The sequence below is a fragment of the Magnolia sinica genome, chromosome 1 (genome assembly GCF_029962835.1).
Source record: "Magnolia sinica isolate HGM2019 chromosome 1, MsV1, whole genome shotgun sequence".
NCBI classification, from domain to species: Eukaryota; Viridiplantae; Streptophyta; class Magnoliopsida; order Magnoliales; family Magnoliaceae; genus Magnolia; species Magnolia sinica.
The window spans coordinates 75,869,778-75,888,214 of record NC_080573.1 but is presented as its reverse complement, the minus strand read 5'-3'; the positions used below and the strand labels follow the sequence as shown (position 1 = coordinate 75,888,214).

The window sequence follows — 18,437 nt, the reverse complement described above, 5'->3', positions numbered from 1 at the left end:
CATCAAATATCATGATTATGTTAAAGGATTCTTGTCTCTGTTGTCTTTCAAGAAATTTACCATAAAAACATGCAAGTCCTTCAATAATTTTACCTTTTTGAGTGTAGAATGATGTTGGACCAAGCAGCATTCAATTCTTTTTACTAAAATTTTGATTTATTTGTTTTTGGTTTTGAATATTAAAATCCCCAAATCTTCTCTCTCAAAAGACAAAAGTAAGGAATTCTTATAGGGGAGGGTCTTTTACATGTTTTGAAAGCAGAAGGGTTATAAAAACAAGAACAAAAGTGTACTAAAAACTAGATTTTCTTTTTATGTATTTTTGGACCCCATTTACTTAGTCCACAATTGTCGTATGATTTGATACAATTCGTATGTAATTGTATGATTCATACAATGTGGTTATGATGAATTGGGAATTGGGATTTGTGATTTGAACTTGCGATTCATATTGTTGGTGTGTGATACGATATGAATTATGTGATACAATGTGAATTGTACGTCATTGCAAATTGCACAATTTGACCAATTTTGCAATGATGCAATATTTTATTAAGCTTCACGTATTTCATTCATTTAATGTTGTATCTAACTATTGTTACACATTGCCTATGATACCTAAAAAACTTCTGTAGTACCCTGTGTTCATCAATGGTTGATGCATGATAGGATCGCCTGACACTAGTGCTATTAGCAATCTAGCGAAACAAAAAAAGGGGGTGTGTAAAGCATGCCTAGTATCGACGATATTGGCGTCGATACATGCTGATATATTGCAGTTTCCAATAAATTGGTGACATATCAACATGAGTCATATTTCATCGACAACACATGCGATATTCAAGTGAAATTAAAAAATCTAGAAAAATAAAAAAAGTTTTATTTATTTATTTTTTATAATCCAAATTTGTTGGGGATTGCGTTTATTGGTGTGTTTTAACAACTCCAATTAAGCTTTTTCAAAGCTTTTTTTTAAAAAAATAAAAAATTTAAATCCTCTAGAGGGCTAAGGCATGGGGATCCCTTCTCTTCTTATTTATTTGTTGGAGAGGGTCTTAACGTTATCCTCCAAAGGGGGGCAGATTATGGTTTGTTCGGGGACATCAAGGTTACGGGTGAGGGGCCTCAGATCACCCACCTACAGTATGTGGATGACACCTTACTTTTTTGTGAGGCAGAGGTGACAACAATGGATGGTCTCCGTAAATTGATGGCTGGCTTCGAGGCAGTTTTAGGGTTAAAGGTGAATTTCTCCAAATTGGAAATGTCGGGCATTCACGTTGAGGGAGAAGAGCTTCAGAATTTCACTAGCATTTTTAGGTGCAAGTTAGGGGATTTTCCTTCTTCCTATCTTGGTGTTCCTCTTTGTATTAGGAAGTCGGCTACTCATCTTTGGGATAGGGTGATAGAAAGGATTGAGAGGAGATTGACTAGTTGGCAAAGTTGTTTTGTCTCCTTGGGAGATCGCTTAAGTCTTATCAAGATGGCATTTTCCAACATGCCCGTATACTTTGTCTCTTTTCAAATGTCCCATCTCGGTGTTGTCTAGGCTTGAAAATTTGAGGCATGATTTCTTGTGGAAGGGCGCAAATGAAGGCATAAATTTTTTATCTTCTTAAGTGGGACGAGGTGTGCAGATCTATTAGAGGAGGGCATGAATTAGACCTTTGGGGGCAATGAACATGGTGTTGTTGGGAAAATGGATCTAGAGATTCAGAGTGCAAGAGGGAAGGCTTTTGAGGGAGTTGTTGCTAAATACAACACCTAGGATAGTGGGTGGTTTGTGAGGGGGTCATCGTTGTATAGGGCTAACCAGTGTTCAAAATGTCGGTATTGCGCTATGTATCACACCCTTAGGATACAGATACGTATCTGTTATCGCACGGGATATATTGTTTATATCGCATTATTTATCACACTTTTTGGGAAACATTCGGAAAATGGTTGAATTTTTCAATGAAACTTCAGGGATTGTTAAACAGGACCTTAAATTGAATGCATGCCATTTATCAATATATCAAAGACATGTATGAAAACACAACCAATTCATTGACAAGCAAAAGAAGTAAAAATTGAAAAATATACATGTCAATGATGTGGACTAGTTGTGGCTTAGACTCACATAGAGTTGCGCGGTAGCTCATAATCATCGTCTCCATCTCGATGGGGCTGGGAGTAGTACTGCTCCACAAATCGACAATATTGTGCCCAGGTCATAGTAGAGTGGTACTAGTTAAGATACTCCTTGACATAATGCTGGTACTCCCCTCCGAATTGAATCAAGACGCCCATCCATGGGTACTGCGTAATCGTCATAGTTTGTGGTTGATATGGATTTGGGAAGGGCACATATGAAGCTCCTTGGTATCCATATTGTTGGCCATATCCATATTGCTGCTCATATCCCTGCCCATATGCAAAAGTGAACTCTTGACCATAGTTGAAAAACAATGTGCCGTAACTGCTGGAGTCACTCGCCGCATATCCACAAGTTCCATATCCATACTCATACTGTGGCACAGAACTCGAGCTACTCTTAGGTGTTTATAATCTATATCCATGTTGTGGCCTGTAACTCAAGCTTCCCTCCCTCGTTCGTGATCCAAATCTAGAGCCACCTCGCTTGTCACAAACGCCTGTGTCCCTCATGCATTTTGCCAGCAACTCCTCAAAATCTGAAAGCTTATGAGTTAGCTTTTTCTTCAGTAGCCTTTGATACTCGTCCGTCTTATTGTAGATAAGACGAGGTCGTGGTTCTCCTGGATAAGAACCATGGTCAGGGTCTTGCGTGGTATGATCGAAATCCTCCTCCCTAGTGAAAGGGCTAAGATGCCTTTGATCCTGACTCCAACCCTCATCGCCACCATCCCCATCGCCATCATCACCATCATCGTTACTGTCATCAAAGTCATCATCACCCTTATCTTTGTCATCACCATCATCAGACCCATCCCCCACATCACTCCCTGACTTGGCCTCGGTGTCAGACAATGTCTCCCTGCCATGTGTCCCATGTGATAGTGACTGTCGTAGGCTACCCTTTGGACTCCTCGTCAATGGGGTTGAATGCCTCATCAGGAGACCTCTGCCACTCCACATTCCCTTCAACAACAATCCCTTATGTCACTATCTCCTCATCCTTAACATATGCATGCTGTTTGACTGTCATTAGGTTCAATAGGTCTTCTTGCTCTTTTCTTATTCCTTCGGCATGGAGCAGCCTCTCTCGTAACTTCATATTGTAGTGACAATACACTAGCTTCTGAAGCATCTCATACCTTAGTCTATTGCACTTATTTGTGTAGATGAGGGAGAATGTACTCCAATTCCTTTCATAGGGTGACGAGGACACTGTCTGCGTACATGGACCACCATTCGCCTACGTAGCATAAAATTCTTTCATTAGTTTAAAATTTTCTAAAATAATATGAAATTTAAGTTTACTGCCGTAACTCATATGCTATCACAGTGTCCTTGACTTCACCGCATGGAGCACTCAAACATTCCAACTGCGTCGCGGAATCTAACAATCTATTGATGGCGTATAGCAACAAGGGTAAGTATGAAATGGTTGAGATGAAGTTAAAGATAATGTATATGCGGAATATATTTACCTCACTACTGAAGGTGCCTTTCCCCGTATAGTCGGGGAATAAGTGATTGTACATCTCATGTACAACCCTCTTTAATGAATTGTCTTCGTAGAGATTCCGACTGTAGTGGTATATGAGATTCAGGAAATACGTTGAAAACCAACATCTACACATCAGTACAACCGTCGTTTATTATTGCCTATAGAAAAAAATTCATATAAGTACTTACCGGCCTGATGTTGTGGGCGAGAAAGTGTCCTTTCCCAACGGTTGTCTATTATTGCATGCACCCACTTATATGCATTGGGAGCTTTAGCCTTGGATGGCTTCTTTCATTGTAAGTACTTTTACATTCTCACGGAGTCCTTGGAGTGTGTTACTTAGTTGATCAAGTAGGAGTTATGCTGGCTTCAGTTGCATGGGGATGTTTCTTAAGTGCTTCACAGGTGAGGGAGCTAAGGAAGAAAGTTTGTGACAATCTGCTCCAATTTCTCGATGTGGTTAGGTGACTCCAATTTCTCCTTTGGAGGAGCTTGCTTGTCCTTGTCCTAAGAAGTAATGATCCAATGGTTTATGTTGATGATTCTATTCAAGTGTAATGTTGATAGCTCTATTCCTCTACCTCCTTTTCTTTCTTTTATGATTCTTTTGCAGTGCCATATTTGTCATCTGAGTTTTAAGTGAAAATTTATCTACCAACAAGTCGGATGAATTCTACCAAAGCTGAAGATTGTTATGGTCATCAATTTATTAGGCCCTATATCAACAACTATGCATCCTCCTTGACATACCTTTTACCTACTTAATTTGATGGTTGTGCCAAGTTATCTGGCAGATATATGGACAAGGACACATTTCTCTTACTTGCTATGGTCATCTATCCCATAGAGTTACCATTTTGAGATTCATCCGCAAGTAGTGGATTTTCAACAAACCTAAATTGGTACCTTGGTATTGGAGCTATGCGTCATATAACCTTTGATGCAGTTATTTGTCTCATTGCTTCCATGGTTGATGATGGTACTTGATTGTCAATGAACTATGTTGGTGACACAACTCCACCTAACTTATCCGGTTCTTTACATTGAAGACATACTGCATGTTCCTTCTACTCTGAAGAACTTATCCTTTGGAAAATTTACACGTGATAACAATTGTTGTCATACCCCGCAATTCGGATACAGAGTGTGCACCCTCAAATCCGAGTTACGGACTATGACTCGTACACCAAGTGTACTAAAACCATGTATTCCTATTTGTTTCCCTATTTGTTTCCCAAAGGCACAAAATTAAATGTCTTCTAAGTTCGCATCCACAACCACCATCCATGCATAACAGTCATCATTCAACACCCACATTCACTAACATTCGTCTTCATAAATCTCTAATAATTATAAAGAATACTAATTATTCCACTAAGTCCATTTGTTTGAAATCTCACGAGAGCAACTCCTAAACACAACAAAGAAAGTAGCATGAATTCCATCTAAACATATTAATGATTCAACATGTTCAACTCATCTTCTTCAAGATACAACCACTGCCCTTGTGGATCATCCACTAGTTTAACCTCTTGTCCTGGAAATTGAGCAACCGTCTTATCATTCACAAAATCCGTATGGTTTTTCCATCAATATGACGTCAACTAGATAGGCCCAGTGAGTGAAGCCATCATGGTTTATGCACGTCATAAATGAAGTAGGAAATGCATGAATGTTATGAGATGCATGGATGCGTGAATGCATCTAGTGGGTTGATCAGTCCACTTGCTTGAGTTGGATTCCATCGACCCGCATCTCCCCTTCTAGGGTAGGCTTCCACCATCTTGGTAGGACTTCACATATAGTAGGTAACCATGGATAGTCCCTTGGGTCATCCCATACCGTAAGTACCTACAGGTCTTCTAGGGAGAGCCCCCAGGGAAACAATGCATGAACGCTATGCATGGCATGGATGAATGGAAGTGATTGATACATCATATTAATAATTTGTTACATATGGCATAATGTTCCAATAGTAGCATTTTAACATTGACAGATTCAACAAAACAATCATACGAGCAAATACAATGGATATAGCAATCAAATGATTACTTTAATCACAACGGGGAGGAAACATGTGGGGTTTACTCACCTCTATTTTGGTGATGTGAAATTTGAGATGTCTCCCCACTTTCAATCAATTAACAATTACCTAATTACATAGCTCAATTAACTCATTGTTTACATTTATCTAGACCTATATGATCAGTTCACCTTTGGTTGATCAAATCCTAGCTCAGGGCCGCCCACAAGGAGAATCCAATTGTTAGATTTGAATCCTCTTAAATCTCACCCACAACATATGTAGATAGTTATCTTTCGATATGGGTTCCACTTTATTAATCAAAGTACTCTGATCATTCTAATGTCTCAAGATGATCAAGGACTATAATTACTTCACATGGTGTAATTGAAATATCATATTTCCAATTTAAATAGAAAATTCTAGCGAACCGTCGATCAATCGAGGTTGATCGGCGCTGTGTTCAATCGATCGAGCTTTGATCGAAATCCACTTCGATCGATCTAGATTAATTCGAATTTCCAACACAACTCTCTGTGTCCCTTTCGATCGATCAAAACCGTTTGTTTAATCGATCGAATTGTACCTTTTATCGATCAGACTATACCTTTGATCGATCGAACTTCCCTCGATCGGTAGATCTTGATTCGAATTTCGGACTTTGGTTGCTGGACACTTTTGGGTGCCTTCGATTGATCGAACCAATCAATCGATCCAATGCCGCTAGACATAGTTCAAACGATTTGAATCTTACAATTTTTATTTTTATTTTTTGATTTCCTCTTATTTATTTATTTATTTATTTTTCTCAATTTTCTTGTTTAAAATTATCCATCGATCATAGGGGATAAATCTGAATCATCCATTGACTCCTAAAATCTCACAGTAGGGATGTGTCAATAGATCGTTTAGATCCAGACCATCCATGATCTCAACTTTTAGATCTAAGCATGTTATGTACGATGGCCTATCATATGGTCAGATCCACCCACACTTTCTGGATATTAAGTTAAATGTATCCTAGATTATGCATGCATGGTGGGGATTAGATCCGATCTGTCTTATCACCATCTTAGAATCTAAGGTGTAAAATGGTATCTGTTATTAGATTTGATTGATAGAATCCATCCTCAGGTCGGATTGATTTGGAAATTAGGGTCTCAGTATCGTTTGGCCCTTAGGATCAAATGATCCATACAGATCAGATATAAGGCCCTTAGGTAAGATCACACTGATTTCTACAAGAAAGGACTGTAACCTAGATCTGGATTCCAAATCATCTCTTCATGAGATTTCTCTACGGACCAATGTAACGACCATGTGGTCGATCCACACTATCCATCACATAGATCGGACAAAGATAAACTAGTAGCATAAAAAAATAAATAAAGAAAAGGGATCAGGGACTTAGCAGGTCTAAACTCCTAGAACTCTGTGTGTGTGTGTGTGTGTGTGTGTGTAAGGTTCTCTCTTTTTGGTTTTTTGCGAGAGACGAAGGGAGAACTCTCTCCCGAATCCTCTTAAAGAGAGCTCTTTCTAGATAAGATAGGATGAGCACATCCTTCCTTATCTAGAAATTAAAATCTTTTTGGAATTTGGCAAAAAGTTATTATTACTGTCACAGGAATCGATCCTCTGACCTCACCCACAATCGAGAGTCGCGGTGGCATGAGTCGATCCCTCGTTTTCTCTCTCAACTAAGCGTGTTTCTACCAACCAAGTGACTTGTTTTGTTCTCATTCAAAAAATTTAATTTATAACCATTAATTATGATTTTAGAGTGTACCAAAATTCAGGGTTGTTACAGTTGCTACTTTAGGTTCATGCTATAGTTGCTTGAAGCAGGAAGTGAATTGGCAACCGATTTGGGTTTGGGAGATGTGAAGCATCCATTTAAAGATGTTACCAGGTATACATATCTAGAAAGTGGGAGTGAGAGTTGGAAGTGTGATTTGAAGAAGGATCAGCACCTTCTTAGAAGGATCATGCAATTACGGTTCACATTATGGCACTTGTTTGTGACTGATCTTTAGACAGGTGACTTTTGGTATGTGGCAAGAAGGAATGGGATCTCTATGCATGAGACAAGGAAATATGTGCTTTTTACTATGACACAATCTGCTATTTCTCTCATCTTCCTGGTTTTGCTTCAACTTGGCATGTGGAACATCCTACCGAAAGGACGTTGCTTCCTGTGCCGAGCCGATTTGGTTTCTACTGGTGGAAAGAGGGATGGTAATTTCTTTGTTCTTGCTGTCAAATGGGCAAATGCTGTAAAAATATTAGCTTATATGATAAATACATTCCGACATGCACCGACTTTCGGAGCTTTTTTTTTTTTTTTCATTTTTTCACTGTTTTCATTTTTATTATCTTCCAGGAGGAAGGAAATTCGGGGTTTTTAACCATTCCCTACTTAATTTGAGAATACAAAAGAAACATTCTTAGCCTATTTTATTGGAGAAAAGTTGGAATCACCAATTTTTGGGAATCTTAGATGAGCTGGTAGAGACAGTGTTGTGTGTGTACGTTCAATACCTGGTTTTGTTACCTTTTAAAAAAAAGGTGGTCCCTAGGCTCATATTTTATCAAAGTGTTTTGGGATGGACATGCAACCAAACGCCCCACATGTAAACTATACAAACCATCCATTTTTTTGCATTGATTGGATAGCTAGGATCATCCAATCCATTTTCTTGCCATTGATCGGATAGCTAGGATCATCCAATATTCTTGCCATTGATTAGATGGCTAGGATCATCCAATCAAAGCGAAATTTAAGAGGGACGGGAAATTAAAGGTGGGCCCACATGATGGACGGTCCAGATCAATGTCTGGACCATCTACTTTTGTATCCATTGATTAGTAAGTTAGAATGTTCCGATCAAAGTAATCTTGTGAGAGGATACATAGTGAAAGGTGGGTCCCACATGATTGACGTTCCATATCAATGGTTAGACCTTCTCTATTATAGGTAATGTGATCAATCTATTTTTTTGGCCATTGATCTAGGATCATCCAATCAAAGCAACATTTGAGAAGTATGGACAATCAAAGGTTGCTGCACATGATGGATGGTAGAGATCATTGACTGGACCTTTATTCTAGTCAAGAAGATCATCTGACCAAAGTTACTATTTGGGATGGGCATGCAATCATAGGTCAGCCCCACATGATGGATTTCCCAGATCACCGAGTGGACCTTTTCTAGGAAAACAAATATGCACTCAACTGGTTTTAAGAGTGGTTGACATTCAACAGTGGGCCCCACAAGTGGACGGTCTAGATCAGTGATCAAACATTTTTTAGTATAATAAATATGGTCTACGCATTTTTCTATCCATGAATTGAATGGTTATGATTATCATACTACAAGAAAAATTCTTGGGAATGTGGACCATGCTGCATGATGAATGGTCCAGTTCATGACTGTAGCTTTTCTAGCATAATCAACTTGGACCACCCATTATCATAGCGAGGAAACAACCAATGATCCCTCAAAGTGGACTGATACATGCATAATATCCAAGAAATATGAAATACATACAAAAATGGTCTTTTCTATTTTTATTTGCCATTATTTTGCCATATTCTTTTAGTTTAAAAATAATTCACATCGATCTAGCTGATATGGGCATCGGCACGGGCCCATCCACTGATGATTTCAATTTTTCGACCAGATGATATGGCATCAACATCAACATTCTGAACCTTGAACACTTTATATTACCATTATTTATGAGTTTCTGTATACAAGTTAACCTATTCCCTCAACTCAGCTTTTGGCTTCAATGCTCTTTTTCTTGATATCATAGTTGTGACTCCCGAATATATCCTTCCCATCAAAAATAAGATATCTATCTGCATTTTTTTAGATTGAGGAAATTTGTTGTGAACTTGTTTGATACAAAAATCTAAATGTTTTATTAGTGCTGGAGGAGAAGAGTTTGCTTCTAAACTGTGTATTGTTGATGTAGGACAATTAACCACTTGCTCTAAAAACTCGAACTGTTAGAGTATCGCGAATTAATCCCTTTATCTCATTGCCCAGGCCTCACGTCTCATGGGTTAGGCTCTCTGTCGAACCCCCCTCGTGGGCCCCAAATCACATGGGTACCGCCTCACACGAGCCACCCGAGTCACACAGGTGGGGCCCGCATCTCACAAGCCACCTGCCTCACACAGGCCACCCACCCCGAGTGTGCCCCTGCATCTCAAAGGCCACCCCACTCGAGCCCGGTGTGAAAATGCCCCCGCATTAATCACCGGGGTGAGGAGTCTCGAACACGAGACCTCCCGCTCTAATGCCAATTTGATGTGGGACAATTAACCACTTGCTCTAAAAGCTCGAACTATTAGAGTATGGCGAATTAATCCTTTTATCTCATTACCCAGGCCTCACGTCTCATGGGTTAGGCCCTCTGTCGAACCCCCCTCGTAGGCCCCAAATCACATGGGTACCACCTCACACGAGCCACCCAAGTCACATGGGTGGGGCCCGCATCTCACGAGCCACTTGCCTCACACAGGCCACTCACCCCGAGTGTGCCCCTACATCTCACAGGCCACCCCACTCGAGCCCGGTGTGAAAATGCCCCCGCATTAATTGTGCTTGATGCCGCGATGGTGGATTGGCTCAAATTGACAAAAAACTGGGAGTCACCTTTGTTGAGCAAGTACTACACAACCTGCATTGAAGAATGACTCATATCCATTGATCTACCAGAAAATTCTAGTATAAGGGATCCAATGATGAGGGAAGAAGGGGATAGGTACCTTCTCTCACCTGATTGCTCAATCTCCAACACCAAATAGAAGAACAAGAGAGGATTCAGAGCATTTCCATTGCATTCACAAGAGAACACAAATTACAGCAAATGATACAAGATGACAATAAAATAAGCAAAGCAATCTCCTAAGTCTTCTCAAATTGTATGGGAGCCTTTCAGCTCGTACTGCTCACACTCCTAGATTTTCAGGACTTCTCCTCCACAGTGTGAGCTGGGAGCAGCTCTGAAAAGCTAGGCTTAAAAATTAGCTTTCAAGTCATGAACAAAATATTGCAAAATCAAAAGTAGCTCTAGTCTATGGTCACATGAATGAACTGCCGGGAGCTCGTATGAGAGTTGATTCGACTGCCCTAACCATGGCAGAATATTTCATGAGCCTCGATCTCCATGTTTTTGTCAGCAACTTGTCTTTGATTCATGGTGTTTGGCTTATCGAAGTAGAATCCCAAATCAGAATATTCTGACTAAGCTTTACTCCTCACCCTCAAAACACCATCTTCTCCTCTTCTCTCATCTTCTCTGCTTCTTTTTAGCTACTTTTCTCTAAATTTTGGTAGTCTCAGCACATAAGATCCATAGGCCATTTGCTTGAGAAATGCTCCTTTATTTATAGAGTTCTTGAGTGGCAAACCTGCAAAACTGGAGAATGTACAGGGCACTAGCAAGAGTAAATTCAAAATTTTCTGGCATAATCTTTATCCTAGCATGCAAGGCGAAGAGGATAATTGCTTAGGATTGAGGATAAGGTTTGTTGGGGAGGAATCTTTGGACGCTTCTTGGAAATTGCCAAATTGGTGGTAGTTTTAAGATTCTCCCCTTCATGCATGGCATTCTTGCAATATTTAAAAATGTTTTGTTTTAAAACTTGTTTTTAAGAGGGCCTAAATCATGTTTAGATAATGTATTCTCTGAAAATTCAGAGGGAAATCTGTTTAAGACGAGAATTTTCTTAAAATGGCATAACTGTAAAAACAGGAATTGCAATGGGCCATGTATTCCTTCTGCCAGAGATCTTTTTTGGGCAGAGCTGGACTCGGTTAGACTCAGATGGGCTGAGCCATGGTGCATTGGAGGGACTTCAATGTCGTCCGCTTCCTTTAGGAGAAATCTAATGGGGGGCACGTTACTTGTAGCATGAGGAAGTTTGCAGATTGGGTGTCCAAACATGATCTCGCTGATTTGCCATTTCAAGGGGCCAGATTTACGTGGTCAAATGGTTAGCAAAGTGCTATCTTATCTCGTCTGGACAGGTTTTTAGTTTCTCTAGAATGGATTGACAAATTTCCACTTGTTTCTCAGTGTGGGCTGCCTTGCTCCGTTTCGGACCACCGCCCTATTGTTTTGGAGGTGGCACAGGAAAATTGGGGTCCAAAGCCTTTCAAGTTTGAGTTGGTGTGGTTTAAGATAGAAAGATTTAAGGAGCTGGTAGCTGGGTGGTGGTAGTCCTTTGAGGTGGATGGATACGCGGGCTTCCAGCTATTTAAAAAGTTCAAGTTGTTGAAAGAAAAGATCAGAGATTGGAAAAAGGATGTGCTAGGTGCCCGCAAGGCCGAATTTGAGGGAATGACTAAAGAGATTCGTGACTTAGATCTTTTATAAGAATCGGGTAATCTGGAGGGGGTAAGGATCAAAAGGGTAGCTCTATCTCAGTCCTATGCTTCTAAAGCGAAGGAAGACAAAATTAAGTGGAGTCAAAGATCTAGACAGGTGTGGCTCAAGGAGGGGGACAAAAATACTCGTTACATTCACATCATCAGTAGTGCCCAGGTGAGATATAATTGTATTTCTAGCTTGGAGGTCGATGGAGTTAGAATACAAAGAAGGAGAAAATTTGTGATTCAATTGTTTCCTTCTACAAGAGACCGCTCTCTGCTGATAACTGGAATAGATCCTGCCTTGATAACTTGGTTTTCAATAGGCTCTCAAAAGGGGAAGCTGCATCTCTCGAAGTCCCGTTCTCAGCCTTCTTTCGGTGTTTTTGGCACATTCTCGTATTCAATATTATGGACTTTGTCATGGAATTCCATGGACGTAGCCAGTTGTCTGTGAAGATGGGGGCTTCCTTTATTGTTCTTATCCATAAATCCGACCGTGCGGAGCAGCTTAATGATTTTCGGCCGATCAGTCTCATAAGGGGGCCCTTTAAGATCCTCGCTAAAATTCTTGCGATGCGCCTTCAGGGAGTCTTCACCAAGGTCATTGCTGAGAACCAAGCGGTGTTCGTGTTGGGCACGCAGATTTTTGATAATGCCCTAGTCGCTCATGATTACATTGATTCTATATAGACAATGGAAGTCAGGTTTGGTGTGTAAGCTTGACTTGGAAAAGGCTTATGATCACGTTGATTGGGATTTTTTGGGTTACATGCTGCAGCGTTTGGGGTTTGGAGATAGATGGAGGAGCTGGATACAGTCTTCTATCCAGATTGCCTCCTTCTTTGCAATAGTCAATAGTTCTCCCCATGGTTTCTTTAAGGCCTAGAGGGGTCTTAGGAAAGAGGATCCCCTTTCCCCTTATCTTTGTGGTTATCGGGGCGGCATTCAGTAAAATGTTGTGTAGGGCGGAGGTGCATGGTCTAGTGAAGGGTTTTAGTGTTGTAGCAGAAGGAGCTACCATTAGTCACTTGTGGTATGCCGATTACACCTTATTTTGTGATGCAGATGTGTCCTTGATAGATAACTTGCGGAAGATCATCATTTATTGCGAAGTAGTCTCAGGCTTGAAGGTTAACGTTGAGAAAAGCGAGATGTCAGGAATTCACGTTTTGCGGGAGGAGCTTGCCTTGTTTACTTCAATGTTCGGATGCAAGGTGGGATCATTTCCTTCCACCTATTTAGGTTTGCCTTTAAGTATTGGAAAGTGGGACAAGGTTATTAAAAGGATAGAGAAGAAGCTTTTGACATGTTAGAGTAGGTATATGTCCTATGGGAGGAGACTTACTCTTTTTAAAGCGGCTTTCTCAAACATGCCGCTTTACTTCATGTCGCTCTTTAGATGTCCGACTAAGGTGATCGATAGACTTGAAAAGCTGAGACGGGATTTCTTTTGGAAAGAGGCCAATGTGGGGAAGAAGTTTCATCTCCTCAAATGGAGAGAGGTCTGCAAACCATTACCAGAGCAAGTTGCGAGGATCAAGAGTTTAGGCATCATGAATCTCGCCATTATTGGGAAATGGCATTGGAGATTCAATGTCGAATCAGGAAAGTTATGGAGGGAAGTCATTGCCAACAAATATGGAGAGGCTAAAGGTGGACGGAATATTAAGAGGTCGTCATTGTATTGTGTGTCAAGTATTTGGAAAGGGATTGCATCAATGGAACATTTGGTCCATAGTAGAGTGGCGTTTGTTCTTGGGAACGGTTCCCGCATCCGTTTCTGGGTGGACATTTGATGTGGCGATCTGGCTCTACAAGAGGTGTTTCCTAGGTTAGCTCTTCTCGCCTCGAGTCGTCAGATTTCAGTGGCCAGATGCTTCTCTGTTGTTTGAAACGCGATTGTGTGGAGTACCCACTACCATAGGAATATTACCAACGATGAGGTGTTTGACTTCACTGCTTTGTTGGAGCATCTAAAGTTTTGCGGTCCCATCTTCAAAGATCAACCAGTTGATTTGGAAATCTCACCCTTTGGGAGATTCTCTGTCCGTTCGTTGTTTTAGGCTTTATCTACCACAAATTCTACTGCGGACCTAGCTCATCCATTCCACCATTGGTTTTATGGGACTTCGCCGAGAGTGGTGATTTTTGTTTGGTTACTAGGGATAAAAAGAATTTTGACAATTGCTAACTTGCAGTAGAGATCCCTTATTCTTCCCAATAATTGTCTGATGTGTTGGAAGGATGCGGAGTCTATCAATCACTTGTTTATTCATTTCCCCTTCGCTTAGACAGCTTGTAATTTCTTCTCCACTATGCGTATTTCTTGGGTAATGCTGAAGTCGGTAGATGCTCTCCTTTGGGCCTAGCACGTGGGTGGAGTTCCAAAATTGGGGAAAGCAGCTTGGCGTTTGCTCATCATGGCTATTTTTTGGTAAATTTGGAAGGAACGGAATAACTAATGCTTTCGAAATAGATGCTCCTCGACCAATGATTTGATTTGGAAGATCATTCAATTTTTTGTTGATTTGGGTCCCCCATGCAGATGCAGATGCAGCTCGTGCTGCTCTTAATCTTAATCTTTCTTGTTCTTAGCTTTGTATTCATTTCCCAATTTGAGGGCTTTCTAATAAATTGTTGTTTCCTCTCTCCCAAAATAAATAAATTCAAGCAGGACACTTCATCAAAGTGGACCAAGGATCTCCGTGCTCAGAAATCAAAATCATGAGATCTTGATATAATTGAAAAGCTCTTTTGATGCCCTACACAATAGTACCAAAGATCTGACCAATCATTATCCGATCCTTACTGAAATTGGGGCCTGAATACTCAGTTCAGCATAGTTTGGGTAATATAGGATGCCATCCACATGCATGGGACTCAAATTATACACATTTGATATGGAAAATATCACCACCATTGGGTGGATCTTTGCAAGTACTATGCAATCAACCTTAAGGTCATCAAAATCCAATTTAAAACAAGGGAGATCACATCCTGAAGTTTGTTGCTTGTGCCGCACAGTGTAATGGTGAGAAAATTTTACTCACCCACAATACATGTTCATTTGAAAATCAATATGGCCATCCAATGAATTTGTGGCCACATATTTTCATGGGTCATCGAAATTCATTTGGAATTTCATTAATTTAAGTTTGTATTTCCGACTTGAGGTCAATCCAAAATGGAGTGTTTGCACTCAACCGTTCTCGTGCCCCAACATGCCTTAGCAAAATGGGATTGTTGAGGGAAAACACATGTAACAGAGACTAGGTTATTGTAAGATCCTGATCACTATATGGGTTGAAGCTCACTCTATGATTGTTTGTATGATAATTATTTGCTTACTCCTATCCCATCAATTGACTGGCCTATGAGCTATTCTCTAGGACAAAACGGGATCATTCTTTTATGTCATTTATTATTATTATTGTGCATGCTACCCAAACAAGAATACCATTGCAAATCACGAGTTTTCTCCCAACATGTAGATGTGTGTGCATGGGATATGATCTGCTCACAAAGGTTATCAATGCCTTAACTTGGCTTGGCCTTCGGTAAGTTGTTGTCTTCTCAACATGTTTTGATGAGATGTGATTCTTTTATACAAAATTATTTCTCCCGAGAAACATCTTCGTCTATCCGTAGATGTCCCGTTCCACTCTCATTGCCTACCCTTTTGACATCTCCACCTCATCCAAGCCTATACATGATGGCCTCATCAACTGGTTTATTCCTATCTCGCTGCATCACAAACATCCATTTCCCTTAAGCGTCAATGATATATCTTCATCTGACTGGAGGCTACATGATTAAGATCATGCTTAGGCAGCCATCACCCCCTGATATCCTCTCTGATGCACATTAACCTCCATTTTGTCTGACAGACTGTTCGTTTTGGGAAGTATGCCTTTCTTCTCAATAACCACGAAAGTCAATGATTTCATTGTGGGAGGTAATTTAAAATCTAGTTTGGCAAAGCATTCAATCTTATTGTTTGTTCACTTGTTAAATTGCCAGCACTGTTAACGTTTACTTTCCGAATTTTATGTTTGTGTGTCACTATTTCTATTCATTTTATGTGGTGATGCTGTTATTAACCATTTATACTTCTTTAGGCATGTGATGTCTGATTGAGAAGTCTGCTTCACACCATCTTTGATGTGTTGCTTTCAGATACAACATCCAAGGACACATCTGAACAGGTTCGACTTGGTGGTTACTCCACGTCATGATTATTACCTTTTGACTCCCAGTGGACAGCAACAGATCCCCCAGTTTATGCAGCAGTGGATAACTCCGCGGGAACCACCTGATAGGCATGTGGTATGTTTCTTCATGTAAATCCTTTCACAGCCATATCCTATCACCAATCTTTGATGATCTTGCTTGCTCACAGTTCTGAAAATTTGGAATCTTAGGTCCTCACTGTGGGAGCATTACATCAGGCTGACTCTGCTGCACTTCGGATTGCTGCAACTGCCTGGCATGATGAGTTGGCTCCTCTTCCTAAGCCCTTACTTGTTGTCAACATAGGGGGGCCTACAAGTTAGTTACCATTTACATTTAGATGTTTCTAATACTTCTGTTGTCTCACTTGTAGTTAGAACCAGTGTTTTCAGTAGGGTTGTAGTGTAGCGTAGTGAAAACACTAGGTAGCGTATGCAAGTAGCATAATTCCCTGGGAGAGCGTAAGCTACAATGCATGTAGCGTACGGTACATGTAGCGTAGTGTGTAACGTGGATACAATAAGCTACCTGAAATCTCATTTTTTCAAGTGTTTTTTCTATGTTAGTTAAACACCTATTTTAAAATGGTGATGACTTATACCTATGACACATGGCACTACATTAAACTAATCCAGACCATCCAAATTGTGGTCCATATCGTAGATAGAGCACTTAGATCAATCCGGACCATCCAAATTGTGGTCTATATCATGAATTTGTGATGTTTCAATAAATAAAAAGAAGAAGTCATACTTAGAGATATCCCCCCCAAAAAAAAATAAAAAAATAAAAGAAAAATCAGAATCTCTCTCTCTCTCTCTCTCTCTCTCTCTCTCTCTCTCTCTCTCTCTCTCTCCAATATGATTCGTCCACTTCGACATCGAGTTTGGGTTAATTGTCTCATTTGTGTATAGGAGGTACCAATATGTTAGTCCATGGTTATTTGTATTTTTATAACTTGGAACTAATCTTAGTTGGGGTTTGATGAGTTTTTGTGTACCTTTGACACTCTTGAGAGGTTTTATCATTGGTTTTTACATTCTGCCTTCTTGATGGTGGATACTTGGATACGAAGTTGACTACTTAATCATATTACAGTATTGTATCCCAAAAAGAAGAGGTACTCATTTTGTACTGGGCCATAGATGTGAATGGTATCATTAAGCATCTATTGTTCATAGAATAGGGACACATACATACATATGAAAATGATTAGGCAATGTTTTCATTGAATCATTTGTGGACCCCATTGTGGTATTTTGACGACATCCACTATGACCATCAGATGCATCGCCCTTTATTCAGGCATGGCCTAACAATTATGTTGATTTGTGACTTAGGCGGGTCACCCGAAATGGAAACAGGTGACGAAGGACGCTAACCCTTGATTTCATGGAGGGCGCACCATGCTGTGTATATGCCATCCAACCCTTTAACCTGAAGCATCTACCCTAGATGAAGGGATCCCGTGTCCAACAGGCCATTTTGACTAGTGCTGCAACTTAATTGACCTAATCGGAGTCCGAGTCGGGTTGGATCATGTTGTCAAGTTCCTCAAGTTAGGGTTAGGGTTGGAAAACGCCAATCCTTCGGGTTGGGTTTGGGTTAGGTCGGGTTGGGTTGAAAATGTATGACTTACGGTTGGTTTTGAGTTGGGCACCTCGGATAGGCATTCAGATCAGGTCGGGTTGCATGTTGGGTTCTCTTGAGTTGGGATTGGGCACGGATTGGCCCTTAACTCAACCCAACCTGCCTAAGTTGAACCGCTAGTTTTGACACTCGGGTGGGTCTCATCGGAGATCAGTGATGGGTATCACCCATTGAATTGTTTCCTACCGCATAGCCCACCTCAGTTTTCAATGTGACTAATTTTTAGGCCCCTAGCTAAATGAGCCAAGTCGCATCTGATAGATGGATTGAATGTTACCAACACCATGATGGGCCCCATGCAATGTTTTCACTGTAATTACACGAAATCATTTTCATTGGCTCGTTTCCCATATACACATGCACGCAGACCAATGTTGTCAAAATCATTATTGTATCGCAAATCGTAGTGGGGGTTACATTGTATCGAATCGAAAATCGTATCGTAAATCATAATATTTTTATACAATTTTCTTTAAAAAAAAGATTAAAAACATAAATAAATCAGAAATTTTTTA

The 18,437-nt window shown here is 40.3% G+C and overlaps 1 protein-coding gene across 3 annotated transcripts in view; it reads left to right on the top strand.

Moving 5' to 3' along the window:
• The window catches only part of LOC131251010 (mitochondrial fission protein ELM1), a 65,214-nt gene that overhangs the window by 30,826 nt on the left and 15,951 nt on the right, over window positions 1-18,437 (top strand). For 2 of the 3 annotated variants that reach the window (XM_058251470.1, XM_058251456.1), the window contains 2 exons: window positions 16,219-16,368; window positions 16,464-16,590. In XM_058251470.1, coding sequence (XP_058107453.1) covers window positions 16,219-16,368; window positions 16,464-16,590 — 277 coding nt within the window. Of the gene's footprint in view, window positions 1-16,183; window positions 16,369-16,463; window positions 16,591-18,437 lie in introns of all 3 variants that reach the window. The other variant, XM_058251463.1, reaches the window with a different exon arrangement.